At 41.8% G+C, this 19045-nt stretch overlaps 1 protein-coding gene across 1 annotated transcript in view; it reads right to left on the reverse strand.

The window, feature by feature from the left end:
• Positions 1-12783: 12783 nt before the first annotated feature.
• The window catches only part of PDLIM5 (PDZ and LIM domain 5), a gene marked incomplete at its 5' end in the record, with an annotated part of 52626 nt that continues 46364 nt past the window's right edge, over positions 12784-19045 (reverse strand). Inside the window, 4 exons of the mRNA XM_009574624.1 lie at positions 12784-13007; positions 13627-13742; positions 17592-17712; positions 18692-18872. Of these exons, the coding sequence (XP_009572919.1) occupies positions 12918-13007; positions 13627-13742; positions 17592-17712; positions 18692-18872 (508 nt within the window). The remainder of the gene's footprint in view (positions 13008-13626; positions 13743-17591; positions 17713-18691; positions 18873-19045) is intronic.

A 19045-nucleotide genomic window follows, 5' to 3' on the forward strand; every position in this document is an offset into this window, starting at 1 on the left:
AGGAGCTTAGAAAGTGTGCATATTGTCTGGGTCTGCGAGGAAGAGAAATAGCCTGCTCAATTTCAAAACAATAATAATTAAAAAAAAAGGCTAGGAATATAAACATTGATAAACTTGCCTTACAAATATTATTTTAAACATATCTGTGACAGATTGCTTGAAGTCAAAGCCTAATAAAGCACTTATCTTCAAGAAGACTTCTTACATGTTTAAGAGGAAGCACGTACTTCAGGGCTTTGCGGGTTCCGGGCACTGAATACTGTGTTCGCAACAAGCGTTGTGCTACCTGCCGTCTCTGCCTTATTCCAGTCGGCATTTCCCTGGGTCCAGATCCCAGGTCAAAAGGCTGTACAGATTGCTGTAACGAGCCAATGACCAAGAATGAGAGTAGGACTGCAGGTTGCATTTTATGTTCCTTGTCTTCATGATTCAGAGCGTAAGGTTTTCTATTCTTTGCATACATCTGCATAGCATTAGCCATATGTCAACCGTAACAAAAGAAAGATAATTAAAACCAGACCGATTGGAATTAATACAAAATAAACAGTTTGCTTAATATCTCTGGCTAATTTATCTTATGAGAAAAGTGAAGCTAATGCTTCCATCTAAGCTGTGGAGGGAAAAAATTAGGAAAAAAAAGCAAAATGTTTAGCTTACCTCACCTGAAAGCAAACTCCTCTTTGATCCTGTTTTGCTTGAACTGCCAGCCGCACTTCTTCTCCAGTATCATCAATTCGTTCTCCGTCTCTATTTGCTCTCTTCCACGCATCTCCTCTGGCCAACTGTTAAGCGTCTAGTAACATACCAGGATGATTTTTTATCAAATTAACCAGAAAAGTATTTAAGTCCTTACTTAGAATTCCCATTTGCAAAAAAAGGCTGTGCAATTACCTTCTGCTTCAGCTGTACAAGTTTTGCTCTAGCTTTTTGTGTCCACATCTAGTGTATCAACTCTTTAACCGGAACATGAATATTTGAATTGAGCTTGCCCAAAATCTCTAGTAGAATTTAAAGGAACTTCATTTCAGTTCATTAGAGGAGCTTGACATGCCCTTTTATTAATCTCTTCCTATCTAGAGCAAACTGACACTCGAAGCCCTTTTCTTCATATGCCGTTTGCTGCATAGTATGATCTATTCCTAGCGGGGGGAAATTAAGAGCATGCTCAGTGTACCTTTCACTATAGAGGCCTTCTTCACACACACAAGCCATATAGACATTGCACTAGTCAGGTCATGTATTGACTGCGGTGCCTGGTCTTTGTCTATTAATAAATCTTCCCTTGGGTTTATTTTTACACTCCAAATGTCTGAAGGGTTTGAGCTTTGAACCAGACCAGAACATTGATATAAACACCACACCAGCACGTGCCTTTGCTGTACAGATTATATTCCATTAAAAGAACATCAGTAAGGTTGAAAAGTCAAGGACTGCGAAGTGAGGAAGCAGATAGTGCCGATTCAGTCCTCTTCAGATACAACCTTTGATTACCTGACTGTATGCTCCGGTTTCCGTAGAAATCCACTCTCGTTCGGTACAGCTCAACACAATGAAATGAGAGCATCTCCTAAAGGTAGCGTCCCCACTCCCCTCATGGCATGTTTTGGCTGAGATGCAGATCCTAATTTTCAATGATACTGGGACTCAGATGAACAACCCCTCAGAAAGCTGATGAATCAGAAGCAAAATTTATTTCCATTAATTTTTTTTAAAGTTATTATTTGTAAACATCAAACTACGTATAATAAGAAAGAGAAAACAGCCTTTACCTGTTGGGGCGTGTTGGGCTCATCTAACACAATCACATTACCAAGTTCATTTGTGAATAACAGAGAAGACACTGATGGCTAAACACTTGGGTGTTCTTTTTCTCCATTGCCTCTATGATAAATACACTTCTCTGGGCTAAGCTACGTCTTTCACCCCCAAACACTGAAAATGCTTTGCGCACTAAAATGTGCTGCAGGTTCATCCCATGTGCTCTTTGGGGCACCATCCCTACCTGCCTCATGAGAGCCAGCTGGGGCTGGACAGGCCCCAGGAGAAAGAAACCTGGACACGGAGAGAAAAGCAGAAGCTCCTGAAGGCTTCCCCCATCTCTGGTCCAGGGCACCAGCCTGGCCAAGGCAGGGGACGCCCAGGACTGTGAGAAGAGAGGCGTTTCACTCCTCCAGCATCCTCACTGACCAGCCACCGCTCGGTCAAATCGTAGCTGGTACTTAGCGACCCGCAGCCATTTCAAACAGCAGCCGGGGCAGGCAGCCAGCAGCACCGCCGCCGGCCGCAGCACAAGCCGCCTCCTGGCAGACGGACGGCAGTTGTTCTGACTCCCCATCCCTGCCCGCCCCGCTGCAGATACTGCTGGAGCTGGTAGCAGGCGGGAGAGGAAGGGCCGGGGAGCTCTGCCCGATGGACAGGAACTCCAAACAAGGCAGCACTGACAAAAAAGACAAAGCGGGGTATCAGACTGCGGATTAGCTCTGCGGATCCTCACGCAGTTATTCATCTCCGGCTGACATGGAGGAGGATATGAAATCTATGCACTGGGGTAGTGCTGGACAAGGCACATAATCCAGGGACCAGAAGGAGCGATGGATTTGTTTAACCGTGAGCCGCAGCAAAGCCAGAAATTTGTCAGCGCCCAGAGCAGCTGGATGCCCCTCGCACTGGGGCACGGCTTAGCTTGGACACCCAGTGCTCCCTCACGCTGCATTTTAAACAGCATGTGGAGAACAGCAGCTCCAACTTTGCACACAGCAATAGGTAAAAAGCTTAATTTCAACGATTAGATGAGATTTTTCCAGGCCATTTCATGCCCTGCGAGTTATGGTACTGCACAAGGGCTGCAGCAGCTCAAGGTGCGTTTCCCACTCACAGACCCATGGAGCTGCTCTGCAAATCTCCGCATGGACTTTAGCAGAGGTGGCCACGCCAGGAGCTGGAAGAAGTTCAGAGAAGCAAAGCCCTGGGGGAATTTGAGATAGGGCTGCTGCCTACAGACAGCACAGGATGGGACGGTGTAATTTGAAGTAGCAGCCGGCACTGTTAATGTTAAACAACACTCGCTTCAGCCTCTGGGTAGCCCAGCATAAGCCGATGACAAAAAAGGATTTGTTTGTGCTCCCAAGTACATCATGAAGATGAAAAAGCTATCTGACCTCAAAGAAAAAAGCTGGCAGAAGAAACATGGGCACAATTTGGTGATGAATATAAATGCAGAATAGGGAAGGGAGATAAGTCCCCTCCCATGAGGCTGCGAGGTCTCCGTCCCCCTTAGGAGCATCCTCAGCTCCTGCCTGCTGTTTTATCTTGCCCTCCCCAAATCATCCCCTTTTTTCAGACCATGGTCTCATGAATCTCTGACAAGAAACAACTGACAAAATGACACGATTCGCACAAGCTCTTGCCCTTTTTCTAAACACCAAACTGTTTCCTATGTCACCTCCCCTTTCCTCCTGTCACTGTGCCCTGTCTCCTGGCCTCTGCTGCAGCTCGCTTTGCCCTTCCGTCTCTACGGTGTCTGAAAGCACAACTAAAAATTGCTGCCCAGCAATTGCTACCTTTTCTCCCTTCCAGGAGTAAGACAGGAGCTTACCGTATATCATGGGAAGACATGAAGGACAGAATAGCAAACACTCTTACTGGTCGAAGAAACTAATTTGGAGTGCCAATTTCCATCCTGGTTGATTTTGCAAACCCCTGCCAGGAAGAAGTTAGAGTCTTCTCTCAACATGCTCCCTGAAAAACAACTAATTTATTACTTTAACTCATACACGTATTGATAGAGTAGGCTCACACTTGCACTCAACAGCAATTAGCCCTGAACTGAAATTAATTTAAAAATCTAACCTATACATCAGCCTCCAAAGATGTATTTTTGGCTCTCTGGATGTGGGAGAGCAAAGGCTCAGTGTCACCAGGGTGCTGCTGGGCGGAGGGATGGGAGATGAACAGCAGAAAGGCAGCGAGCAGGGGCATTTGTTGGGAAGAACTGGCCTGGCTGGCTGCTTCTGCCAAGATCTCCGCAGCGGCAGGACCTATCCAAAGAAAGGAGCTGGACCCTGGATGCAGGTGGCAATCCACAGCTCCCATATATTGATTTTCATTTCATGGTTTGCACCCTTTGCGTAGCGGAGCTACGATTACCACATCTATCCCATCACATTCCAAATTATGACTCTCGGTTTCGCGGTAGTACCACAACATTGTCTAACTAGCCATCCAATGCTTCCACAATACGCTGCAATCCTTGAATACTAACTGCCATCGAACAGAAAAATACAAGATTCTCCTACTACAATCATGTAACTGCCTAGGAGATGAATACGGTATTCGGAAACCTATTGCAAAGCTCTTGAGACCTTTTGTAAAACAAACTTTAAGCAAGAAAATATGCTATTGCTGGTTTTTTGGGGAAGTATCATAGACTTCATCAGAGCATCCTCGGAAACTGATCTCCACCAAGACACCACAGACATCCACAGACATCCTCTTCGAATAAATGAAAAAGGAAAGAATCAAAAAATAACATCACTCCAAATTTTGCAGAGGGAGGTTCTAGGCAACTATGAGATGTGTTCTATTAAAAGTGGGGGAAAAGCCCTTGATTTGCCACATACTTGGGAAAATATGTAAGTAGATAAGGAAGAATATGTAAGATTTAAAGACGAATTTGTAGCCTTATTGTAGTATCATTTCACTTCCATTGATACACGCTGAATTATTTCAGAGAAAGCCCAACCTATTTGCTTCTCCAGATACCACTGGTCAGATTTCTGAGTAATCCTCTACTGATTGTCAGTGGGTACCATATGGGGAAAAAAGTCACACAGCAGATTAACTTCACTGGGGTTGTTTAAAGCAAGTCCAAGATTGGACCCTAGGTGCCGTAAATATTAAATTGTTCTATTTTATACCCTACCTGCCTCCAACAGGCACAGGCTGAGAACATACAAAGAAAAGCAGGCGCTATATTAAAAAAAAAAAAAGGAGTCCTGCCCTATAAAATGTAATTTATTCTTTGCACATAGCAGGAGAGGGTAAGTGATTGCTTCATGTGTCATGATCAACACTTCCAATAATGGAACTCCAGAATACTCCAGTAATTTTTGAGAGATTTGAATAATTCTCAGTCTACCCTGAAAGGGCACTTTGAAGGGTTTACATAATTTGGAGAAATGCTGCTAGGACAACATAAATGGCATGAAAAGCTGAAGAACTCTGATGTGGGTAAAACCCGCAGAGAGTACCTCAACTTAGTGCAAATGTCAATAGTTCATCTTTCATGCAGAGCCAAATTATTTATGAATTTGCCACCCTTTTTATTCTCAGAGAATATTGATCCAAGCAGAGGATGAGTACAAAAATTTTATGTTCTATTTGAGCGGAAGTGTATAACAATTCAATTAAATTACATTGAATCAGCAAGGTGCTAGAGTAGGCAGATTAGTACCAGGGAAAGACTTTCCCTTTCTTACCTGACCTGTCATGGTTCGTCCAGAGGCACTGAGCATCTGAGATTTTAGAAATGAAATACACTGTTAGGAAGCAGTGTTACTTCTTGTAGTGATGTTCCCATCTCTGCGTAGCGTGGTACTCAACTGTTTTGTCATCTACCAAACGATAGCTTTCCTTCAAGTAGATTTGTGACACTTAATGGAAATCCTGCTAAAACCAAGGGCCCAGATCCGTAGTTTAAGTCTGATCTCACTCATTGGGCAAACGTAAACATAAAATCAGTGTAGTTTTGATACCAGTCATTTTTAATTTGGAGGGGAATAAGTTGAAATCAGTGAGGCTGTATCTGCTTAGGTTATCAATGATTTTGGCCCTACACTTATTTTAATGTGTTTCCCTTTTGCTTGATGGATTTCAAGGGAAAGAAAGAGTTTATGCGGGATATAATTACCGCTTTGGTCTCGTATCTTGAGTTATTTTTCCAGCGGAAACTTCTGGGTGGGAAAACTTGACACTTTGGAAAGTGTGCCAAAATTTAGTGCAAGTTTATATTTACCAAAGGAACATTTGACATTTCAATGATGCATCACAAAGAGAAATAAGGGACACACCTGACAGGATTATCTTGTACTGAAATACTTTAAAACAAACAATAGCACTGCCCAGCAGTAAGAAAAAGAGAAGCAAAGGCATGAGTACTGAAAATAAGTGCAATCCTATGCAAAGTGTGAATGTTACTCAGAGCACAATGACACAAACCTTCGTTTCACAGTATAGGAGAAACCTTTTAAAACATACCCAAAATGTTAGATATTTTTAAAGAGTTTAAGGTATTTCCTGTGCAAATACAAAAGCGCTTTATTACAACTTGCATACCTTACCATCTTAAATGTTTTTGAAGAAAATCTTATGGAAAATGTTTTTCCAAATCAGCCATGTGTAAATTTTAGCATTTTAGGTGATTTTAAATTTCTTTAGAGACATTTTTGCTTGCACTCCATCTTATTATAAAATGCCATTCTGACACAAGTAAAACTTTCATGAGACCCCTAACAACAGACAGTGGTTTTCTATCCCCAAACAGCCATACACGTGCTAGATTTGGGCTTATCAGAGATGTGAATACTTTGCCCAGTTTTTCAGTCATCAACACAAGTTTCCCATCTATGCCAACCTCAACTTTCATGGCAGATAATGAAAAAGACCTTTAGGCAAAGCAATAAAGAGCAATATAAAAGCTCATTATAAGCCCAATTCATAAAATTACAAGCTGTAGTGTGCAGTATGCACAAGGAAAACTGAAAACCAAGTTCAAGCATACCAAACGAGATTATAAACTAGCTGTTGTTTTTCTGTCTGGGAAAAGCAATTCTTTAATGAGCTTGGAAACACAGCTAAATATTTTCTTTCATAAATTCAAGAAAAAGGCATACCACTTTTGAGACTTCTGCTGGGCAGCTTTTTCTCCTCTCTCTTTTCCTCTTTTAAATTTTAAATACTGCATAGGAACCATTTGCTCTGTGAGGTTCCCATGGTTAGGACCAAACCCTTCTCAGAGGAATTTTGGCACCTTATTAATTAGTTGGTTATGAGAAGGAGCTGCACTCTTTCAGTGACTCCTATTTTGCCATCAGTAAAGTGTGATCCCATAATAAATTTCCATCAAGCAAACTATTTCTGGTAATTCCCCCTAATTAACACCAGACTGCTAATAATAAATTAGGCCCTATGTGTTTCTGATATAACCAAGATCTTGTCTGAGCACAAGATATTAACCAATGTCCCGAGAAAGTAAAACTCGAACCTAAATTAAGCCTTTGCTGGTAAAAGGATTTATATGCAATTTTGTGAGAAACCCTTTGAAGATCTCATACAGGGCATTTTGACCAGCAAACATTTTGAGTGACAGAGAGATTTGTTCTGTGCTGAGCAGTGAAAGTGGATTTATTGTGAAAACACACCGTTGGGTTTTAAGCCTATAAATCTTACACTGGATTACAGTGTCTTAATGAATGAATGACAGATCTCTTTTTTTTGTCGGTGCATTTTAATGTTACATGACGTTGTGATTGATAGAAACCAAACCTTTGCCATTAAAACGTCAAATGCAGACTTGATGCCTTTAAAAGTTTGGCTTCTGGAGTTTAATATACTGTTTGCAAATAGACTTGCGTTTGTCTCATTCATAGCCTAAACACTGAAGGGGAGGCAAGTTTTCTGTAAAGTTGCCTCTAAATTTTATAGAGCTGTGTGCAGTGTTTTCCTTTGCTTGTATAAATAAAGGTAGAAAACAACAGTGCATTTGCCTAGTTAAGAGATACTCAGCTAAGGAGAGTCTTACCAGGCTGGTATTATCATGAAGTAATTGGCCATGTTATAGTAGACGGTTAAGTATCCCGCGGTGAAAGCGGAGACTGCTGCGTGCCAAGGCTAAGTACAGTATCAGATAATGCTTGCCAGAGCAGGCAGTATTTCCCTGAATAGTCTCAACCTCGGAAAAATATTAAACACTTCTTAACAAGCATTGCAAACTATTCTAGATGGGCAGTAGAATCAGGTAAAGATAGCAAATAAATAGTAATTGGCTAATACTGAGTTTTACATCTTTGCATATTCTACAGTGTTCAATACCATATTTCCATCTTTCATTCCATCTTGAGAAAAGATGGAGAATCAGAGACTCACCGAGGTTGGAAGGGACCTTTGGAGATGAAAGGACCTTGTCTAGTCCAAGGGCCGTGTCCAGTCAGGTTTTGAGTATCTCCAAGGACAGAGAATCCACAATCTCTCTGGGCAACCTGTACCAGTGTTGCCCATCCTCACAGTTGTCCCATCACTATGTACCCCTGAGCCGAGTCTGGCTCCATCTTCTTTACTCCCCCCCTCCAGGTATTTGTACACATGGATGAGATCCCCTCTGAGCCCTCTCTTCTCCAGGCTGAACAATACCAGCTCTAAGCCTCTCCTTGTATGACAAATGCTCCAAGTCCTTAATCATCTTCCTAGCTCTTCACTCCAGTACATCCATGTCTCTCTTGTACTGGTGAGACCAGCACTGGACCCGGCACTCCAGATGTGTCTCACCAAGGCTCAGCAGAGAAGAAGGATCACCTCCCTCTATCTGCTGGCAATGCTCCACCTAATGGACCCCAGGAGGCTGGTGGTCTTCCTTGTCACAAAGGGGACATCACTGGCTCATGGTCAACTTGGTGTCCACCAGAACCCCAGGTCCTTTTCTGTAAAGCAAACCTCCATTCTACCCCAAAAAACTGAAGAACAAGCAACTCAAATGATACAGAATCATAGAATCATTTAGGTTGAAAAAGACCTTCAAGATCACCAAGTCCAACCATTAACCTAGCACTGCCAAGTCCACCACTAAACCATGTCCCTAAGCACCACTTCTACACATCTTTTAAATACCTCCAGGGATGGTGACTCAACCACTTCCCTCGGCAGCCTGTTCCAAGGCCTGACCACCCCACCCTTTCAAAGACATTTCCCACGGTGCAACTTTAGGCCGTTTCCTCTTGTCCCGTCAGTTGTTACTTGGGAGAAGAGACCAACCCCCACCTCGCTACAACCTCCTTTCAGGTAGTTGTAGAGCGCGATGAGGTCTCCCCTCAGCCTCCTCTTCTCCAGGCTAAGCAGCCCCAGTTCCCTCAGCCGCTCCTCATAAGACTTGTTCTCTAGACCCTTCACCAGCTTCGTTGCCCTTCTCTGGACATGCTCCAGCACCTCAATGTCCTTCTGGTAGTGAGGGGCCCAAAACTGAACACAGGATTCGAGGTGCAGCCTCACCAGGGCTGAGTACAGGGCCACGATCACCTCCCTGCTCCTGCTGGCCACACTATTTCTGATACAGGCCAGGACGCTGTTGGCCTTCTTGGCCACCTGGGCACACTGCCGGCTCATGTTCAGCCGGCTGTCAACCAGCACCCCCAGGTCCTTTTCCTCTGGGCAGCTTTCCAACCACTCTTCCCCAAGCCTGTAGCATTGCATGGGGTTGTTGTGGCCGAAGTGCAGGACCCATCACTTGGCCTTGTTGAATCTATTCATGTGTACAATCATGACTTTCTTTTACTGACTATGATTCAGAAAAAGAAAACATCCAAAAACCACAAAACAACTGAGGACAGATAGAGAGAGGTTTTGTGTTGAGTTTGTTTGTTTTGTTTTTTAATTATAATTAAATTTGCAAATGCAAACAGCCAAAATTTTACGCCAAAGACTATTAAAGACAAGCAAGGAAATCACCAGGACTTAGCAGCTGGTGGTTTAGTGTAAAACAACGGAAAAAAAGGAAATTCAAACAAGTAATCTTCTTACTAGTTTGCAAAGCCACTCATATGGCTAGATGATGCGAGTAGCTCCATGAAGAAACAGGTACACAACTGAACAGACCAACACACACTGAACCACAACTCAACTTTTGGTTTTAAGTTTATTGCATTGTTATATTAAGCATTTATATTTACACATAATTCTGAATTATTTAGTTACAATATACTGAAACTGTCATCATGATTCAATTATTCACTTATAAAGATCTTCTACCTTCAGAGTTAAACCCGATTCTCTTACAGGCAGTTTTGGAAGAAAAATAATTACTGACTGAAAATGCATGCAAAAAACTACAGTAGTTACGTTACTAACATGTCTCTCCTGACTTTCTAACATCCCCTCAAAACATGAATGCTATACATGTGTTGTATGAAAAATAGTTGGGAATCTCACGAAATCCCCAAATGATGATGGAATGGTGCTGATTTTTGCTATGTCAAGTCTGCAGTCAAATATAGATATGTATATGTGCATATATACGTATGTCTCTCAATGTACATGCATACGTGTGCATGTCTAGAGTAGTATATATAAACACATACACACACTCATACCCCGAAAGATTCTAGAGGTAAATATGCAGGCTTGCAAATAAAACAAAATACAAAGATACCAGTATGAAATAGTTAAACAAGAAAAGGTAATAAATATTCAGTGAGATATATGGCATTATTATAAAGTGCTCTACTAAAATCTCACTTATTAAAATAACGATAAAAATTATGTTCCTTTTAGTTGATTTATATAATTTGATAGAGCCATTAAATATTCATTATGTATCAGTGACTCTATGCTTCCTTTTAAATTTTAAACAAATAGATAAAAGCAGAAATTAAAAGGCAAAGCAGATACATGAAGCAGTACTATTGGAGCCTTTCAGGCTTTTGTCCTCAAATTCATTAACACCGGCAAAATTTCAAACCCTAGAGCATATGGATTAAGAAATATAATTCCAATTAAAACTATGCAACTAAACAAAATTCAATTTGATTTTAAGGACAATGACAAACTGAGAAGTTTCTATCCTACTTTAAAATAGCGAGGTTTGAATTGCAGAAATTACTGAACGCCTTATCCTGTGCATTCCCAGCCTCTTTCCTCACCCATGTGCAACATAGCTCCACTGAAACCTAGTCTCTAGGTCTCATTTCTCCACATTCCACCTAGTTTCAAAAGCAACCTGGCTCATATATTACCGTATCCTGTCCAGTCTGCTTCTACCCTTCTGATTTTCAGCCAAACTCACAAAAGGGTACATCTACAAGAGTGTAAACATTTTAAACAGCTTTATGCCATTTCTTCCGTACCACCAGAAGTTAGAAAAAGGAACGTGGTAGTATTGAAGAAAAACGACTTCAGGAAATAAAGTGAAACAGCCCCACAACGTGAACCTGCCTCGCTGAATTAATAAGAAAGCCAAATATCGTTTCATATTCCTTGTAACAATTGCTTTACTCAACCACAGCAATTTTTTTGTGATTTGCCCCATGGTTTTATGGATAAACCTGTCCTTTGTATCAGTAAAAAAAAAAAAACAAACACCACAACAAAACCAGTAAATGGTTACTTTTAATGTCTACTGGAAAGAGCACTAAAAACTAACAATTCAGCTCTGACATCCCAGTCGAATTAAATAGCATGTAAATTCAGTTTCCCTCAGGAATCTGATCTGGCCCTGAGAGGGCCCCCTTCTCTGTTGTGCAACTCTGCTGGAGCGAAATTCACCCGTGCGGAGGGTCACCACCTCTTCCCCATCTGCCTGCAACTGCTCCATACCACTTAAGCCCTAATTTGAAGTTAAGTGGGACTTAGCTGGTGCACAGGTCTTGCGCTGACTCTCTGTATGGAGGCAAAATTCATATCAAGCCACGGAATTGGCTACGTCTCCTGGGTTGCAGTAAATGCATAATGACAGCATTATCTCTCTGCTCCCTTGCAAGAACTGAGAGATACTGAGCTGCCTAACTCAATACTGTATTATTCAACAATATATTCCCTACATCTGGAGGAAAAGAGAGAAATAAAACCTAAACTAATAAAAATCTTAACAGCTGAGCAAGAAAGTAAGTTTTCGGTATACTACCTGGCACACCACCAATATACATATTCATGAGCTACATGGTAAAGAATGTACTGAGAGAAAAACAATGTCCTCAGTTGCACTTCAGCAGTATCCCTCTTCAACATCAGAGTCTCACATTCTGGATATAAAACACTGTTACCTGCAGATTCAGTGCAATTTCCCCCTCCCAAGGCACTTTAAGACATCTAAAACCTGAGCTGAGAACGTAAGAGTGTAACTCCCCTTATTTTTAAGATCTGATCTGACATTTCCATCCTGTCAAACACACCTTCACTAGCAGGTTTCTTTGGCCAGTGTTCTGGTAGTACATGAGTTAAGGAAGAGTATCCCATTTGTGTTTTCTTCTAAGTGGCATCTTCTAAACTATTCTTGTTCACCAGCATAGCCATCGCCCCACTTAACTGCTTTGTAAAAATCTCTGTCCTTTGCGGACCCATCAGAGATCTAACTGCAAAGGCACAGGTACATGTAATTGTGCAGGAGGCTTCATGTATACGAGTATCAGATAAAAATATCAGTTGTTGAACTATATATTCCGTGTAATCTTATCTTTGCTTCGAGTTCCTTTTAATGGAGTTTAGCCGCAATACTTCTAAACACACTTTAAAAAACATCAGCACAATAAAGTAATCTGGATCACTGAAGCCAATCTCCTTTTTTTTGTTGAATAGCAGCAAAACCAAGACTTGTAATACCAGGTATTTATTTTTATAGATGTTTCACTTCTCATGCTGAAGCAGATATAAATGTGGTCATAAAATCATGAAACCAATACAGTAATGTGCCAAGTAAAGGCACTCTAATCGTTTGGCTTGGGTGCAATTCCCGATTCTTATTTTCTTATGAAGCAAAACCCTAACTGATAAACGCTCTACAAATTAGTGTACAACCCCCTCTGCAAGTTTCCACATTTCTCTACCATTCTAGAAAATCCTACATAAAATCATATATAATTTTAACCAATTATTGAACACAGACATTTTAACCTTTCTTTCTGCTCAGTACATTTGTTACACAAGATGAGCTCCAAGCATCAGATGTTGATAGAGTGAGCATGTTTCTTGCACAGTGGCTTGTCCTTCTTGGAGAAGAAAGTCTGACCCTCCAAACTGTCACTACATACCTGAAATGGGATAAAAAAGAAAAGATCACCCAATTCAGATGGATGAATTACGCCATACATTATTCAGAATGCCAAATCATGGCATTGTTCTATGCACAAATAAGTTCAAAGAATAAGAATTACTACCTTTTTCTTAGTATTTGATGTAATACTAATGGTTGATGTAAGCGTAACCTTCCTTTCTTTAAGTCAACAGGTTCTTAACTGGGAGCAGAGTTAGGTTCAGCATTTTTAAAAAAATATCCAATCATTAGGATTGGGGCTTTTTTTTCTGGTCATACAATATCAGCAGGTGATACTTTGGCTACAGTGTCTTTATGTCAAAAGCACTCTTGCTACTTTAGAAACGCAGCCCATTCCTGCACGGCCTTCAGTGCTTGTTCCGAGGAAGTAAACATCAGGGGTTAAACGCTAGTACACATGGCTGCAATCCAGGCCAACTTGTCTGGACCGGTGCCAAAGGCTCACAATAGCAACACCCCTTCCAAGTAACTGGGAAAGTGCTTTTTGTTTGGGCTCAAAGGATTGAAAGAGGTTATAGCTTAACTCCCGTATCGGTCAGGTTAGCACAAGCACTGCTGCCATAGGTTTGTTTAAAATGTAGGCTAGCTTTACTTACTGAGCATACAAAGCAAGTGTCATGCCAAGTGTGGCCCAGAGCTTCAAGAAACCTGTCTCCAGCTTCAATGGGGAATTCACAGCCACGGCACATAGTACCGAAGAGGGCATAGTAATCTGCAAACAAATACAAACAGATTTTAAGGATGAAGCATATGCAGAAAAGCGAGACTGACCCTTTGAAACCTTTGTGCTTTTCTTCCAATGGCAGTGGGTTTGCACTTGCCAAGTTTTATAATACTGGGTACACTGAATAAAGAGGGCCTAGATCGAAAGACCGGGATGCCCTCCTTTCCTCGCTAATTCAGTTCTCATCCCCTTCCTTATCCTTTCAAGTGAGCAATGCTTCCATCTTCCTGGTGTTTCATTTCCTTGAGATCAATAGTGCGCTCAGGGGGGGAATGCACTCCTCGCAGAGCACCCGCGTGGACTCTACGTGCTCCTTACCTCCTCTCCGGCTCTGCCTTGAAAGCATACCCTGGCTGTTCACACGACAGACCTCCTCAGCGAGTAATGAACTCCTGCCTATGTTCTGGCACAGTATTTGCCCCAGACTGCACTACACAAAATCATGCAACCATTAGGCTTCTGTCCTAAACAGAGTCTAGCAATTTGGATCAAGTCAGAATTGTTTTCTAGTCACTCGAGTTTATTACATGGTTTAAAAAAAAAACCAACAAAAACAAACCAAAAACAAACCAGAGGCTTTAGGCAATATACTTATTGCATTTAACGAAAAGTATCAGTAGGGTATCAGGATGGTTATTAGTGACTGGAATCACTGAAGGGTATTCATTTTTAGGCACCAGATTGACTTGGTGCCTCTGGAGGTTCCCCCGGAGCCAGCAGAGAAAAGCTCCTCCAGCAGTCTCAGAGAGCGGGAACCAAAGCCAAGGGCACTGAGCCGTTCATACTCCCCACCGACTGCAGAGCTTGAAAAAGAGAGAGCAGGGCAGACTAGCAGGATAAAATACACGTATAAAGTTGGGTGGGAGGCACTGACAGCCAGGCCCACGGTCTCCGTGTGTGAAACTCGCCTCTTTGTGTCAGGGGCTACAAGTCACCACAGCCCTCCGCTGCCCACCTGTGCAGACCTAAATTTCACCCCAAGTTGTCTGGTCTTTTCAACTTATTTCAACTCTCAAATACCCCCTTCTAAGAAGAAAATGTTTTTTTCCTGCACAGAAGACAACAGCATTAGTGCTATAACATGAGAGAATCTGGGATCAGCATGCTGCCGTGCCAAACACATCATGTCATGCCACATTACATTCTCATAAGATGAACTATAGAGTGACAACTATAATGAAGCTTTGGACTCCATCCTTAATAGTTACACTGGCTCTGACAATTAGATGAAATTAGATGTCAGGGGTTGTTTTCAAGGAGCCTTATAAGGAGTGGCAAGTGGAGCACAAGAAGATTTTGTTTCTCAACTAGATTATACAGATCTGCTGAAGCTCTAGTGCTTACTGCAAGAGCGCCAACGGCGGCTTATCACATGTGTCAAGCCCAAGGGAAGAGTCCTGTTTTGGTTTAGTAAGACAGTGTTTTGTATGATGACCTGAAAAAGCATCATCATAGGAGGCATCTCAGCAGGACAGGAAACACAAGTGCTCTGGAAAAGCAAATCCCTTGATGGCTGCCAGTGGCAAGAAACAGCTTCACCGATTGCTTTCATTAATCTATGCTACTGACATGAATTTGCAAGTGTTTAAGCAGAAGAAAGACAATAGAAATGTCAAATGGTAGAACACCTGTGTCCAAAACCCCTGAAGGACATGACCATACTGTTTCAGCTCTTTGCATTCCTGTTCATACAGAATCTTTTACTGATATTTTCCTGGTGCCAGTAGTTAAAGCCTTTTGTAAGTTGGCCTGTGGTTTGTGTTGATAAGTTTATTGGCTTTTCTTCTGAAGAAAGGGCAATAGATAAGGCAGAATGAAGGGCATCAGCTTTCTTTTGCTTTTGCATGCTTGAATTGTGATACCACAGAAGCCTTCCAAGGCAGACTTCTCATACAGTCACATATCATGCTTCCTGCACACAGCATTTTCAAAACTAGGTTACTAACTCTGCACTTAAAAAAAAGTTCAAAGTTGCAGATATCTGCACTTCTAATTTAATTTTAGCATCGACACCCAAACCCAGAACATTTTGCAGATTAAACCCCCTTAATACTAATAGCTGATGCTGGTATAATTTCAAATACAGATTTAAAATTAGAACCCTTCTTTGCACTAGGAAGAAGGAAAGTTGGCAATGACATTTACTCTTTATTTCTTTAAAATTAGTCATAGACTCTTAACTGCAGCTGGACTGAAAGTCTTTGAAGAATGAATATATCGCAAATTAACATCTAGTTAGAGAGCCAGAGTCATTACAACATATCACTGCCAATAACACCTCACAGAATGTGTCTACATTAACTTGCGCTAGCAACTTTCTATCTCAGAAATAAACTTCAGGAGAAGTATAATATTCTCGACATTTTACCCCGGTGTTTCCTGCTCACAGTATAGAAAAGCACGCATTTGTGCACGGAAGTCGTAACAGTAGCACAAATCAATGCACCGCACAACATACGGGTCATTTGGTGGCAGGAACAAGAATTCAATATTAGCAGAACAAACCCGGTCACGAGCTTTCCACCCGAAGGGGAGTTATCGATTCCTCCAGTACTATTTTTGAACCATCAAATGGTTCCAAGATTAGGGGCTTCAGATTGCTTCAGGATGAAATTTCACCGTGCCGTCACACTGGAGGATGCTGCTCATATATCCATTTCCTCTGCTGCTCCAGGAATTCAATAGGAGCAACACGTTACCCTACTTGTGTCACTGAGTTAGCAATAATCTACCGCGTCCTTTTGTATCTGCCAACACTCATTAAAGCCGCTCTGACAGACAAATTTCAGATAAATTCTGCCTGCTTTCCTCATCCTTTCAGTACCTAGTATTCTCCATGGCACCTGCTGCGAACAACTGCGGGATCAACCCAGAAGGAAATCTTAGCTCCAAACAGGTCACTAGGATTTCATGCTAAATCTCTTCCCGGTCAATCTACTTCCACCTCTAGTTAAACTATAATGCTCCTTACAGTAGAAGGAAAAACACAGAAAAGGTCCGACTGATGGTTCTCACATGGATGTAAAGAGCATGCAGTGTGAAAATAGACAATTTTGATACAATTTTGTTTCTTTTCCATTTTGTGGGAATTATTTTAAAAATACTATCTATTTCTTTCCTAGCCCAGAAGGGTACTTGGGAAGTTTTAAGCAAACTAGGAAACGAACATAAAAAAAACCTGTTCATATTAATCAAAAAGATACAATTAGCCGGAAGTGCTAAAAACCAAACCAGAATCCCTCTGAACTTCTAAGCCGCATTTTTCACGTAATATTATTCATCAGGCTTTCAGGTGCTATAATCATATCACTGTATTTTTCCCCTGACAGTCTGTTTTTTTATCCCAACCTTATGTTCAACAGATGTTATCCCTGATCCTGCAAAAAACTTCCTGGGCAGACTGAGTCCCTCCCGGCTGTGAATAAGGTTATTCAGAGCAAAACACATTACTCCACTGGCATTTGCTTGTTTAGTAAATAAGCAGATTTACATAAACTCCAGGTTATTTTAAAGCCAACCAGAAAGTCACCCTAAAATTAACACTTCGCTGTATCACTGATACCTACAGCTGAGGGCTTACCAGGAACAGCAAGTAAAACCAGAGAACCTGCTCCTGCCGAAGCTGATCAAGAAATTCTCACCAACTTCTCCTGCTGCAAACTCAAAGTGTCTACAGCATTTGTTGCTGCTTTGAATTGACATATCAAAGTTACATGAATTTGCTGGGGCACTTCTTCTGAAGCGAAGCTTGAGAAAAAGGAATTATTATTTTTTCCAACCTTATCAAGCTCTGCTTCCCCGCACAGCCGCAGTAAACTTTGTTGTGTTGCTTCTTACCCGTCTCACAGTAGGGATCGCCGTCTTCTAAGTGGAAGACATTATTGCGGATGGGGTTATGACAGGCCACACACACGAAGCAGGAAACATGCCAAGTTTGTTTCAAAGCATTTATTACTTCCTGTGGGGATTAGAAAAAGTGTTATTAACACATTATTTTGACATGATGACTAGATTGTGGTGACCATGCCTCCTTTGCTTCCTACTGCTACTTTGAAAATGGGTTGTGCACGCAATCTCTGCTGATGTTAACGAGGTACTTTATTTATGGTACATCTCCTTATTTGTCATAAGCAACCTTTCATATTTTGGAAGGTTCAACGTAGAGTTGGACAGATTTAACAACTCATTTGTTCACCTTTTCCATTTTAATTAGTATCTCACCCGTAACGGTCCCCTGAAATAAGAAAAGCAGCATTTCCGATGTCTCCTCAAGTCTGTGAATAGTTAATAAGAAGACATCACACTGAAAATTATGACTGCTCTGTGTTGTTTTGGAAGATGCTATAGTGCCAAATATGACTTGAGAATTGTGCTGCCAGAGCCCTGTGTGACCCCAGTTACACAAGAGTCCAGACACATTGCTGTCTGCAGTAAAGCGGCGGATGATCAGCTGGCGGGCTCAAGTTAGCAATACTAGTGCCGAGTAGGATAATGCGTCTTTCTATCTACCATTGGGAATATTTCAGTACTTCACATCTAGCCAACCAGCGTGTTCCCCAGCACTCAGCTTAGTTAAGGAGGATTATTTATTTTTCTTTCCTGCCCCCCCTCAATTTTGTAAAAAGCTGCCAATTAAAAGCATTTTGCTTGAGAAAATTTAGTAATCGCAACAGCTACAGAACAGCTTCGTGAAAACAGAAGCTGAACTTGGAAGAGCCGAAGAGACTACAGCACCTTTTCTCAAAGAGACTGAAAAGGCTCAACTTTAGAAGAGCCAAAAACATATTCTGTATGCGATGGGACCTGAAAAGGTATGTCAAGAGTACGTTTGGAGGAACGCAGACTGGGCCAGATAAAAGGGAATTTCGCTACCGAGAAGCACTGAACACTGTGGTTACTGTTCCCACTGAAAAACAGGCCACTTGCTGGTCACTTACCCCAAGTATCTTCCTTTGGCACTTTGAACACTCAGGGGCGAAGAACCTCTCATAGCAGACCTCACAATACAGGGCCCCTTTCTCTTCCACAAATCCAATGTAAGCCATGGAGGTTTTGCAATGAGCACAATTAAACTCCTCTGGATGCCACGACTTCCCCAAAGCCACCAAGAAGGGTCCTCTGGTTAGAAAGAAGAGATTTTGTCAGCCAATGCCCCTGGGTTGGCTCCTGCAAAAGCTGTTAATAGGCTTAACCTGCGACACCTCTGTGCCATTATTACACTGTTCATAAACTTACTCTGCTCCATCCCTCTTCCCTCCTACAGGCTCTAAGAAAGCGTCAAGTGTTGACTA

The sequence above is a fragment of the Fulmarus glacialis genome, unplaced genomic scaffold, assembly GCF_000690835.1.
Source record: "Fulmarus glacialis isolate BGI_N327 unplaced genomic scaffold, ASM69083v1 scaffold1963, whole genome shotgun sequence".
In the NCBI taxonomy this organism is placed as follows: Eukaryota; Metazoa; Chordata; class Aves; order Procellariiformes; family Procellariidae; genus Fulmarus; species Fulmarus glacialis.